Genomic DNA, 13,569 nt, shown 5'->3' on the forward strand with positions numbered 1-13,569 from the left:
CACCATCAAACCCTGTGTTCAGCCTCTTTGACTGGCGCTTCTTAAGATGTCCCAATCTTTCCTCTTTCATCTGTCTTTAAGTATACCCTAGTCCAACACAAGGACACTGACGGACAAATGCATTTTAAATCATTTAAGCAGCAAGCCCTCCAACCCGTACAACCACACAGGTCGGTTGTTCCAAGCCTCTAATATGATCAACAAGAGAGTTAAGTAAATTAGGAGCACATACAGGCGTCTCTGATACAACCCAAAGGACAGTTTCCTGAGCGCAACACTAAAATCCTCTGATCTTATGGTCAGTTACAGAATGAAGCATGGAGAGCACACACACACACACACACACACACACACACACAGACAGTAGGTGACCCACTATGACCTGAGTAATGACAGAACTCTGAGTGCAGCACTCAGAGGAGATTTGCTCTGCGGTAGACCTCTATTAGAAGTCTAGTAGACCTCTCCTTATCGTCTCCATCTTTACTCTCACACCCAGCCACTCACACACACAGACACACACATAGACACACACAGCAGCAGCAGAAGCATTTTGATCCTGAAATGAACTATTGTCAAAAACACTGGGACAATAGGTTGCAATTTACCGTTGGCAACCAAAACTATTACATTAATTAGAATTTATGTTTATATTCGTGTTAAAATGAACATGATGTATTAAATTCTTGGAATAAATTCTTTAGGTGAAGTCCTCCCATTTGAGTATTTGACTTTCTGTATATGATGGATGACAGCAGTTTGAATGACCTACCGTATGCAGTAGGACGAGGCTGTAAACATCAGGAAGAGGATGAGCACCAACAGGACACCCGTGACACCCGGGACTAAAAGAAACCGGCCAATCATAGAACAGAGACACAGTCATCGAGTATCTTGACATCCCGATCAAAACACCTGCACTCGACACGTTCGGCTCCACATCTGTGAGATCTCAAGTTGCCTTGCAGGACAAGACATGTCTGCTCGCCGTTTTATTGCATCCAAATGTGCAGTTTATGCAACAAAAAAGTAGGTGAACAATCCTCTACTTTGACAGTGTCATGTTTTACCAACTAACAGAGAGAGAGAGAGAGAGAAATGAGGCATACACACAGCATGACCTACTCTCCTCTTTAATCTGGAACACACGCACTAACTTAAAGCACACACACACACACAAACATGCACACTTTTGGTCTATAAAGTGTACTGTATACTGTTAAGGGCAGTCTTCCTCACCTGTTGTTAAAATGATCAGCCTGGGGTCCTGGGAAAACAAAACAGAACAGAACAGAACAGAGAGCATGAGAGCATCTGCAGTGATCCAATCAGAAGCTGCATTAGAATGCATCTCCACATGCATCTCGAGTGCCCACTTAGGATTGGATTTTACTTCCCCACTCTCTATGCAAATAAACACGTATCATTTCCACTTGCTGTGACCAAACGCTTGTTTTTTTTTTTTTTGAGCTGAGGCAACAGGCATTTAAAAAAAAGGAGCCAGCCTCATTTCAATGCGCCATCAATTACTCATGGCGTATTTCACATCTGTAAGTTATTACTATCATTTCTTGCGCCAAATTATGATGTCATATAAAATCTGAAGTGCTCTTAAAGAAATGCAGTAAATCATCCCATATCTCAGCTGCTTGTCTTTTCTTTTATTTCCACTCCACTTTGTTGAGACACACAGCAGGTGTTAAAAAGTGCTGTTTAGGTAAATGTTATTGTGATGAGGACGATGTAGATTTGTCTGACAGCCTTCAGACCCCTGACCCGATACACTGCATTTAAGAGATGGTCTATCGTGGGTGTAGTCTCACCTTATTACAATGGCAAAAACACAGCACATGCATGTCTCAACAGATGGAAATAATCTGATGAGGAAAAATAGTCCTTACTGAGTGAATTGGGAGGGTCAGGTTCTGATTTTCCTTCTGTTTCATTTTGTGCTCAAATACACATTGAAATTTGAAATTCATTCTTAAAATTTGTTATATGGGAAAATAAATGTCTAAACACTAGAGTTTGTCTTTTTCAACCTGAACCTTGTCAGCCTTGACCTGATGGTGTCAGTCCAGGCTCAGATTATTTCATTATTGCACAAGTTTGTGAGGGTTTGGTTCTCCGCTATGGTGGACAAATGATCTTGAACATGTAATTGAACTTGAATGTTAAAATGATGAATGTTGTTGAATGTGGAAATGGGTGGGGACTCTTCCGCAGATGTGGCTCTCATGTGTGCCAGAAATTACAGACAATGTTCAAAAAAAGAAAAGCTGAGGATGGTGAGACAAGCATCAGGTAGAGAGCCTGTGTTTCTATTCACTTTTTTAATTAGGCTTCGTTCACGTAGGATATTTGTTCTATGGGAAAAGTGCCGGTCTGGCCCGTGTTGGGAGTGTTGAGCAGGACCAAGCTTAACAGAGAACGTCAGGAGAGTAGGCGGTCCCTCAGTGCGTCCTGGGACACATGGCTGTTCACACTTCAAATGCAACAAAAGCGTCCCCATGCCACCTCCGAATGCGTCTCAGATCTCAAGATGCATTGTGGACGCATTGGTACTTTGGAGTGTGCGCGTGTGTGTCTCACCTCTCCCCTGTAGCGGGCCACATTGAGAGCAGGGAAGTCATCAGAGTAGCTAACACTGAAGTTGACAACGTTGACCAGGTGAGCAGAAACATGCACCACTAGAGAAAGAGAGACGGGATTACAATCTTAATCTGTTACTTTCTTTGATATCCAACATATGTTAATAATCATGTTCTTGTGTTAATGTGCGTTGTTTTGAACGTGTGGAAAAGAAACACAGCACGTTGCGGTGTGTCATCAAAAACGACACAAGCTTTTAAGAGTGCACAGGCAAGCAGACACATGAGCACACAGACACAAAAGCTCTCTCTTTCTTTTTCTCTCTCTTTCTCTCTTTCTCTGTCTCTCATAGAAACACACATGCACACATACACACACTGACACACTGACACTGACACACAATTACACAGGTCAGAAGGAGCTGCAAGAGGACACACGTACAAACATCTCTTTGTCTATTCAGCGGAAAGTCAGCAAAACATCCTCCTGACTCACTTGGACACACACACACACACACACTCACTCACACACACACACACACACACACACACACACACACACACACACACACACACACACATACACACACGCCTCCTTGACATCATAGCCTAACCACGCAGCCACCCGACAGCTGATAGAATTAGTGGGTGTAATCATGAGACACAGGGGTCCTTTTTGCTCTTCCACATCCTTTCTCACTCCTTCTGTTTCCCTCCGTCCCTCTCCCTCTCCCTCTCTCTCTTTCTCTCTCTCTCTCTCTGTCTCTCCCTCTCTCTCTCTCTCTCTCTCCCTGTCTTCATTGTTCTCGGTTATCTCAGAACTTTGGAACTCTGCTATTAGAACACGAGAACTTCGCCCAAGGGGAGAAATGTGTGTATATGCATACGTACGAATGTGTGTGTGTGTGTGTGTGTGTGTGTGTGTGTGTGTGTGTGTGTGTGTGGTGTTGATTTTGAACTGAGAAGTGAACGGTGATGATGAAAAGGAGTGCCAAAGAGATGAGCGTACCAGCACGCACCAGGTACTCCCAACTTGTCCTTGGATTTCTGAAGGAGGACGTTTGTTGATTTTATCCATTTATTTTTTTTCTCATCAGGGACCTGCATGTACAGATCTGGCTCTCTGAACCTGCATTACATATTTTCAGAGCTTATTAACAATCCTGAACCTAATGTTTACTTTATGGAGACCGTTTGGAGAAATAATAATATAGATCTATGTGAACTTGTTTTCATCCCTTTTCTCCCACTCTCCAAAGTTTATCACCAAAATCAGTGCCAGACTAAAGCTCCTCCTGCTGCTTCTCCTACTGCTTAAAAGAAGCACTCTTCCCTTCCCATTACTGCAAAAAAGGCCACGTTATGAGTCAAAAAGAGCATGATAAGAAATGTCACATAACATGCGATCAATATAAGACTGGTAACCTGCACAATTTATCTGTAGCTCCCTTTAGTGGTTGGTTTAGCTTAGCTATTGGACTGCAGGCAACACGTTTAACAAAGGGGGGTGTTTTATTGAGCTTTACTACACAATACTTAACACAAATACCTTACATTACCAAAAAGAGGAAAACTAACCCTGAAACTAATACAAACTAAAACTAAACTGAAAACAAAAAGTGAGAACAAAATAAAATTAAAAACTAGTGAAAAATGCTTAACTGTAATGTTAAATTGCATGGGAGCAGACTCAAAGGAGCACACACACACACACACACACACACACACACACACATGCAAGCAACACTTAACACACACTACCAGCTGGATATCTATCACAGCTGGTACCTCAGGAATTCAGAGGTCAGCCTAGGTTAATTTCTCCACACTACAAGTGTTTCTCTCACTCACACTCACACTCACACACACACACACACACACACACACACACACACACACACACACACACACACACACACACACACACACACACACACACACAGGCACTGTAGGAAGATCATTAACAATGACTGGATGCACATGCAGACATGTGAGAGGTACTGTAGGCATAATTTACAAATTTCCGAGATACCAGAGAAGATGCAGATGGCGACTCCACACGCCACATGAAAGGTCTTGCTCTTGTCCAGCAGTCTGCGTGTCTTCCTGCTTGATACCTGCATGAGACATGTGTGTGTGTATGTGTGAAAGTGTTGTATTCAACAGTGTTGAATACAACAGTGGGAGTCAAAAGAAACAAACAAACAAAAAAGCTTTTCCAAGTACCCCTGCATCATCTAACACCTCATTTCCTTTTACCCATACTTGCACCCTGCCTTCCATTACACTTTATTTAATCCCTCACTTCCTCCTCTTCTCCTCTTTTCCCTCCCTCCACCCAGCAGTCATCTTTGCCCACTTCCTTCCATATTTCTCTCATCCATAACTCCCCTGCCTTCCCTCTCTCCACACCACATATGTTCTTCTGTGGTGAGTCACTTGAGACCAATCCTCTGTCCCATGTGTATTCCTTGGAGGAAAGTGAGTCTGCACGGCAATGTTGTAACACTGAATTGTCACTTCCTCCCTCTCTCCTTTCATTTCCAACCCCCCCTACCCAAAGCTGAGGACAGACTGAAATATGAGTAGCAGAAACATTTTCAATTACTGTAGATCCACACTTGAAAGAAACTATGTGCACCATGGAACAAAGAAACAAGTTCTTGACATGCAAATTATCTGGAAACAGAAGGAACACTTGGTGTTCAGGTCTGAACTAAGTTAACTAAATTAACAATTCCCTCAAAAATTGTAAAATTATAAGTGATTGTTGCATTAAAGTAGTTTTAGTAAACATTTGGGCTGGTTAAGTGAATTGAGATACGTCAGCCTTGACTTCTAAGCCACAACAGTATGTGCAACTGAAATTTATGATGGATATGATCATGACTGTTGGTCAAAATAGGACTAAACAGGACCAAACATTTTTTTTTCTTATGCTTTTATATTAAAATCGGAGTTGATTTACTTCCTGTTAAATGGTACACATTTAAAATACTTAATAGATACTTCAGCTAATGACAACATCACAGATTGACTATGACTTCACAACCGTGAGTGGCAGAAGCACCAGGATGGTGCAGTTCTACATTTTGGGGTATGCACATCTTGAAAATCCTGTTTTGCTTGACTGCATCCTGGTTTCGTTCATTCTGGAGACTCAGACATCTGTGATAGGTCAACCTCTTTGAATTTTTGAATACATGTGTTATGTATTTAAGAAGAGAGACTGCTCCACAGGAAGACGGACAGGACACGGACACTGATGTAACACTGACACCGCCTTTCCTCCGTACATTCAGCCCCCGGCCTCTTTCCTACCGTGTGTGTTCCTCGGACATAGGTGAGGAGGGAGCGGCACATTGGCAACAGCACCACGCTGCAGTTGAGGTTGAGCACTGCTGCTGACGCCCTGCTGATGCATAGCCCTAGCTGGACACACACACACAAACACACACACACACACACACAAACACACACACAAACACACATTGTTATATGAGTCTCTAAAATAGGGCCTGATTCAGACGATGTAAACTGATATGAGTCTGGATGATGCAGATACACACATTTACACACATCCTATTCAGGTCTGGACTATTCAGGGTGCACACAGAGCATTTGGGGTGTGCATTCCCTTCAGCGCAGGTTTACTCAAAACATTGTGTGTCCTTCTCATCAGTATTTGAGGAAAACCAAACTATAGCATGCACTGCTCTTTTCATGTCTTTCTACTGTGGCACTTCCTATAAATACCATGCAATTTTAATTCAGTTTGTTTAGAACAGTTAAACAGTTGTTTCTTTCAATATGCTACTCTAAAGGTATGGAGTCCATGGTCTATAAGGTATCACTAAAAGTTTTTATTTCATATTTAAAAGACGTTTGACCTTTCTATAGATGCCATTCTCCAATTATTTGGTGCATTGAAACTGTGTGCAACACTTATACCCATGGCTGTATTGCATGCCCACTGAATGTCAATGGAATATGGTCTTTTCCTATTCTTCTGAAAGGGGTCTGGTGCACTCTGCACTGTGGTGGTCACATGCATGCGGTTGATGGCACAGATGATATTTAGACGCTGGAATCTGTTCTGAATCATGTGTCTTTGCAGATCAGTGTCTGACCAACACAAGTACACTAAGCAGACAAAACGTGAGGGCAGCCCACTGTCTGTGAAAGAGGCTGAAAAGGTGAATCCTGGTGGCAGCAGTGACCCCGTAGTGATCTCACTGCATGCATCTAGATCAGTCATGAAGAAGAGATGAAGATGAAGGAGAGGAGACAGGCTAAGAATGGTTTTGTCTTCTTGACAATAAAGAAATGCTTTGAGCAAAATGGGATCAGTAGAGAGGACTTTCTCTCTCGACACAGTTAGTATTTTTGCATTTCAAACAATACAGCCAGATTCAAATTCTGAGATATATCGTGAATGATGATGACCATCTGTGCACCCTGCTAGCGTTACGCCTATTATTATCTGCTGAAAATGCATGACGAAAAAGATGAGAGCACATGTTGGACATGTACGGAAGACAGCACGCAAACAGATGAAATGGTTCAAGTCAGAATGCACTCATAGCAAATAAAGGTTAAAGTCGAGATCTGAGTCGTTCCCATAGTTCTTTTTTCTTTTTTTTTGATATCCTGATTGTATCTCCGACTCACTCGCTCTAGTCGAAACACTGTCACTTACACACACACACACACAAACACACACTATCATACACGTAGTAACCATAATGCATTTTCTCCCACGGAAGCCCAAGACCTTTACCCTTTTGAAAACTTCCCACACATACAGTACACACTCCACAAAGCAGCTGACAGCAAAACCACAGCAGAAGCAGGAGATCTGATATCTTGGCTGTGGTACATCCCCACCCACCCCCTCATACAAATGTGCAATAACACACACACACACACACACACACACACACACACACACACACACACACACACACACACACGCAACATTCAGGTACACAAAGAATCATACAGGTAAAGGAGATAAGATTCTCTGAATCCCCATCAGCAGCATTACAATACTGACATACATCCTGCATGCATGCACTCTCACACAGAGACATACACACACACACACACACACACACACACACACACACACACACACACACACACACACACACATACACGCGCATGCACACTTAAGCCCTTTGGCAAGGCATTCAGTCAAAGCCACTGGCGTGCCCACACTTGCCCCTCTCTCCCCTGTGTCTGAGTGTGCAGGCTGTGCATGAATAGCTCACACATGCCACATGCTGCTTGCTGCCAGGTCTTTTTTTTTTTTTTTCACTTATTTCATAATTTATACAATTCATCTTTTTTATACCATGTACAATTTGCTATTTTTCTTATTTTCTCAATGTGCTCCTATACTTAATAATGTATACATTTTTTTCAAACTCTTCATTCATACATTTCTTTCTAATATGTCCTTAACATACACTACAATAACTCCATCTTAACAAGACTTTAGTCTCATATTCAATGGTAACATTGTTTTTTTTTAAAAAAGTAAACGAAAACAAACAAACAAACAAACAAACAAACAAACAAACAAAAAAAAAGCCTATTCCAGTTCAATTTCACTTGTTGCAAGACATTCTGGGAACAAGTATGAATATGTTGCAACAAGGCAGAAAAAGGCAGATCAGCCCACAAGCATGGAGAAAATGGCACTTGATAAAAAAAAAAAAATCTAGACACAAGTTGATTAACATGTGCGATTATCTCATCCCACTGGTAGATTTTTTCATTTTTACATCAATTTACCACAAGAGATCACCAGAGTTTAATCTCTTTTTTTATGCTGTTGGCTGAAGAGAAGATGCAAGTGCACTGACGAAGAATCAGAGTTTTCTACCATTTCACTTACAAGAAGCTGCTGTGATGTGGGAATTTATCACGATGATTAGTTCAGTCATATAGTTCATATTATTGTTATATTTCTGATATCTTTCCCACTTCGCCTGCAGTATTATACTAGGCAACTCTATGCTGAGAACAAAACAGAAAAGTCTCAGATAGTCCAGGACTAAAGTCATCCTCCAGGGGAACTGCTGGGTTACTGAAATGCATATACTGTACACTGAAGAATCCACATGCAAACACAGGCACAAAACCTATCATAGGACATGTTGTTTCATCCAAGCACTGGTCATTCTGACCAATCAGATTGGTCAGAGACACATTCCAACCATGCTGAAACAGGTATTAATAACCTTTGCACAAAGGCATGCAATAGTAATTGACATATGTGTACTGACAGACAAGTTTTATTTCATTAAAACCTGAAGAAAACAAGAAGGACTGCAAACTGTCTCCCTGGCTTCCATCAGGTTGGTATAGCAACTAATAGTGCATGACTAGGTGGGACTTATGGGAATTATCAGCAGCCAATCAGATTGCTTAGATGAAATTACCTATTGTGCAATTACAACTGTGAAAATTGAGCATTAGATACAAACAGAGGGACCAATCAGTTACAATCAGCCAAAGGAGAATCCTCTGGCTGAGGGAGTAACTGAGGCTGAGGCAGCATTTTCTCAGAAGACAAGGAACTGTTTTACTGGCACAAACTTATCACACACACACACACACACACACACACACACACACACACCAACTTGTGACAACAATTACGGTGATGCTCACATGGGCCACGTTCCAAACTGAATCTGTGTGCATGTGTGTGTCCATGCACATGCCACTTCTGCCCCTGCAGTCAGCTAGACTAGCCAGGCAGAGAGCGCACACACACACACGCGCACACACGCGCACACACACAAACACACAGAGTCAAGTTTCCATCACTTCAGGTGACATTACATTGACTTACATGCATTTCCTGAAGACTTCTCCTAACCTTAACCCTAACGACTGTTTGCCTAACCCAAACCCTTTATAGTCATAACTCACACTCATTAAAACTGTAAAAAACAGATGGTCATCCATCACAAAATTTGCTCCTGTTGTATAAATAGTAATCCCTGAAGTCACCAAATACCGTAGCAGCAGCCTTCTTGAACATCTGCAGTCTGCAAACCAAAGAAGTATCCAGCCACTATGCTGATGGAAACATGCAGCACTACTGTTGTCACCTGGCGACACACGAGGAGGGATATGAGCCACTTTAGGGTCCTGAACATAACACAAGCAACGAGGATGCAACCAGAGGAAGTTCAATGCCTGTTTCGGTCCTGTTCCTCAGTTATACTGTAATTACCCATAATACCCAGTGACCTGAGGCTAGTGAGGTTATACTGATGGAGGATTTTTGGATATGATATCCTCAAAAAGGCAACAACAGCCACTGATTATAACCAACTGAAGAAGCCAAATTACATAATATCTGCAAATGTAATTGTGCTATTTTCTGATTAAGGCATATGTACTCAAACTTAAAGAAATTTTGAGAAGACGTGATGCCACAATGGCTTCTTTCTTTGAATTTGAACAACAAATTAGTGTGTTTTACTTCTTCGTAAGCAGTAAGCAGCTGGATTGGAACATTTCTAGATGGCATTATCAAAATCAAAAAGCCTGGATGAATCAGTGAAGATGTTTACATATCACACAAATACAACGTATGTACTGATAACTATCCTCTTGGTGTCACCGGAGCCTCGTGTCTACTGATGTAGTTATCTAATCTTATAATGTGAGGGTTTGAATTTTGCTGCTGAATGGAGGCGATTCATTGGGAATGCGAGTACCAAGCAATAGATGTTACAGACAGCCTGAGTTGAACTGCACTCTGGAACATTAACTCTTAGATTATGGGCGGCAGGTGTGTGCCTGCAAGGAACAGGCCAGATAGCAATCAGCCTGTGTTCCAGGTCCCAACACTTAAGTTATGCATTTGGTCTGATGGGTTGAATAAAAACTTTGCTAGAGTGGTTTAAAGACCATGGCAACGTATAACAGATGGTGCTAAGCCTTTTCAGTGCATACAATAGGTATGCATTAGGCTATGACAAGTTGATAGGATTTTGGTTAGGTATTTATGGCAACCTACAGAATTATACAACTGAAGAATACTGAATTGAAAGCTAAGGTCAGCATAGATTAAGAGTATGTTGTTGTGAGAGATTATAAAATTACGGTCAAATGTTGGATGAAGACTCCCGGTATCCTCCCAAGGACCCTGGAGGGTCCTCAGGTCTTACTTTGGGAAACAATTTAAACTAGCTCCCTCCTCAATATGGGGCATTATGGCAAAGCAAAGCAATATTTTCTCATCTTCCGCAAAATAAGCACAATGCATGATGCTGTCTCTTTTATTGTCATCTCTAAATTTTTTGCAGGCCTCAGTAGGCATCTCTAACAAACAAACAAATAATCATTCAATAAATGAAAAGTATCCTTACCCCCAGCATCTTGTAGAGGTAGTAATACTGCTGTCCAGTGGAGTAGAGCAGGAAAGTTCTCAGGAACAGCCAGGTGTTTGCTCCCAACCACAGGACCTGACATTACACACACACACACACACACACACACACACACACACACACACACACACACACGCGCACACACACACACACACACACACACACACACACACACACACACACACACACACACAACGTAGTAAAGGCTACATTGCTACTTTATGATTATTAGTCCCTGATTATGATTATCAATAAACAAAACAGAAACGTTAGTTTATTCCCCTTAACAAGTAAGTACCATTATCATGTAATACAAGAAGGATACTTTCCAAATATGACAGTGACTGGAAGTCCATGAAAAGTATTATATGGGATATTATAGGCTAGTGATACTTAAGAAAGTGACATAACGGTGACTGTAATCTCAATGACAAACCAAGGGTCAATAAGGGAATATGTTAGTTAGGCTACTTTTTGTAAGGGTAGCTAGTTGGAAATAAAAAAACATAAGATGTAGACAATGGTACAGAAGTTTGTGAAAGGTCCTTCTCTCGCTATAACAAAGTCGCTGTGGTGAGTTGATGTTACAACACATAAACAGATAAACATCCATGTGTCCGGAAAAGTTTGCCCACCAGGACCAAGTGCTTTCCTCCCTCGTTGGCGACCCAGCTCCGCACCGACACAACCATGATGCCTCCAACAGCGCAGCAGCTGCCCCAAGTTTTCACCGAGGTCCCGTTTGGCTGAGACGGGACAGCCACTCTCCGTCTCTCTGTCCGTGTCCGTCCAAACAGCTCCGATGTCTCCTCCCGTTATGTCGCCATGCCCGTCAGCCTCCCGTGCGCTCTGCAGGCATTTATTTTCATCAGCCCGACACCGGCGCCCCAGCGGTGGCCAGCACAGCTCCGTCTGCCTGCCTGCCTGCTCAAACCCTACATCTCTCTCTCTCTCTCTCTCTCTCTCTCTCTCTCTCGCTCTCTCTCTCTTTCGCTACCGACCCTTCTCTGTCAGTAGGTGGCGCCACCACACTTCGATTCTTCTTGTCTGTGGGAAACTTTGCCCATGATACAATACTTGACAGGTGGGCCCACCAAGCAAGGAACTTTTGTCTGTAAATATAAAAACTAGACAAGCTTTATCGCCACTTCAGAAGACAAAATGCTCTTTAAAATTTCCGACACAAGAATGTGCTGACCTGCTGCATGTTGAAACTGCAGGCCAGCAGGTAGTGCAGACTAATAGATAACCAAAATAAGGGTTATAAAACTCAGAATTTTCCCATATTCTGCTTTTAATCTGGGGACATGAGATATAACTTCATGTCAAAACTAAATTATTTGTCATCCTTTGGGCTCCCAGTGTAATCCTTTTCATAAGATTATTATTATTAGCCTATTATTATTATTATTATTATTATTAGTAGTAGTAGTAGTAGTAGTAGTAGTAGTAGTGGTAGTAGTAGTAGTAGTTATGTCTGCTTTATTTGACAGTCAAAGTAGCAAGAGACAGGAAAGGGGGAGACAGAGGAGATGACATGCAGCAAATGGCCTGAGGTCGAATTTGAACCCAGGACTCTGCGATCAGGACTCAGCCTTGACAAGTGGTACGCACTGTCAGCGCCATCTTGTGTCTATTGGAGGAAATGCAGCCTATGGGCTGTGCGAGAGCAGAGATTTCTTTGGCCAAAGATTTCATCTTCTAGTGATTTCAAAACAAAACAAAGCAAAACAAAACAATACTCTCCTTGCTCTTCTTCGTTTCTCTTATAACCACGCTGCCACAATAATAAAGGCCTTTTAAACTCTATTCGTGTAGATGTTTGATTTTTTATTATTATTTTATCATTATTGGGTTAGGTTTAGGGTTAGGGTCCATGTGGACATTTTAATTTTTTATATGTTTATCTATTTTTCTCTTCTGGCAAATATCGCCACCTATAACTCTGTTTACTGATAAACCTGCCCACCAATGAGCACCTGTTTGCATGCAACCAGGCCATTTATTGAAAGAGGACCTATAATCACAAAAAAGGCCTTTGTCCAATACAGCTTCAACAAACTCCTGCAATTTGTAATAATCATCTTTATAATTTATTAAGCAATCAAGGTGTAACGTCAGTTAAAAAATAGTTACCTTAAAAAAAAAACAAAAAAAACAAAAAACGTTGATGAGGGCTTTCATGTGCTCAACACACGAAATGATAAAGGAGCTGCATGTATTTTCACCTTCAAATAAGATTTATTTTATGCAATGCTAACAAGTATAAACAAAAAAAATGTTCCCATATTTCTAGTAACACTGTCACTGTACTCACAAAGACGGCTTCCCTTTCATTGGGTGTGTAAAATATATATACTCTCCTGGATAAACAGAATACATCCATTACCAAAAGAAGGAAGTTGGCATACTCTTTTATTTCATATACAACTGGCATCACCTCCAATACAGGGTAATTTCTCTTTTGGTGTTTTGATTTGCCACCTCCCTCCTTTTTTAATATCTAGGCGTGATCATTAAAAAAGTCACATTCCTCTCTTTAACAACAACAAATGGTTGCT

At 41.5% G+C, this 13,569-nt stretch overlaps 1 protein-coding gene across 1 annotated transcript in view; it reads right to left on the reverse strand.

The window, feature by feature from the left end:
- The window catches only part of nox4 (NADPH oxidase 4), a 23,951-nt gene extending 12,028 nt beyond the window's left edge, over positions 1-11,923 (reverse strand). Inside the window, exons 1-7 of the mRNA XM_030067121.1 lie at positions 11,644-11,923; positions 10,988-11,083; positions 5,913-6,023; positions 4,624-4,708; positions 2,593-2,690; positions 1,240-1,267; positions 773-845 (exon numbers count right to left, since the gene is read on the reverse strand). Coding sequence (XP_029922981.1) covers positions 773-845; positions 1,240-1,267; positions 2,593-2,690; positions 4,624-4,708; positions 5,913-6,023; positions 10,988-11,083; positions 11,644-11,700 — 548 coding nt within the window. The 5' untranslated portion in view covers positions 11,701-11,923. The remainder of the gene's footprint in view (positions 1-772; positions 846-1,239; positions 1,268-2,592; positions 2,691-4,623; positions 4,709-5,912; positions 6,024-10,987; positions 11,084-11,643) is intronic.
- Between the last annotated feature and the right edge of the window lie 1,646 nt (positions 11,924-13,569).

This window comes from Myripristis murdjan, chromosome 13 (genome assembly GCF_902150065.1).
Source record: "Myripristis murdjan chromosome 13, fMyrMur1.1, whole genome shotgun sequence".
NCBI classification, from domain to species: domain Eukaryota; kingdom Metazoa; phylum Chordata; class Actinopteri; order Holocentriformes; family Holocentridae; genus Myripristis; species Myripristis murdjan.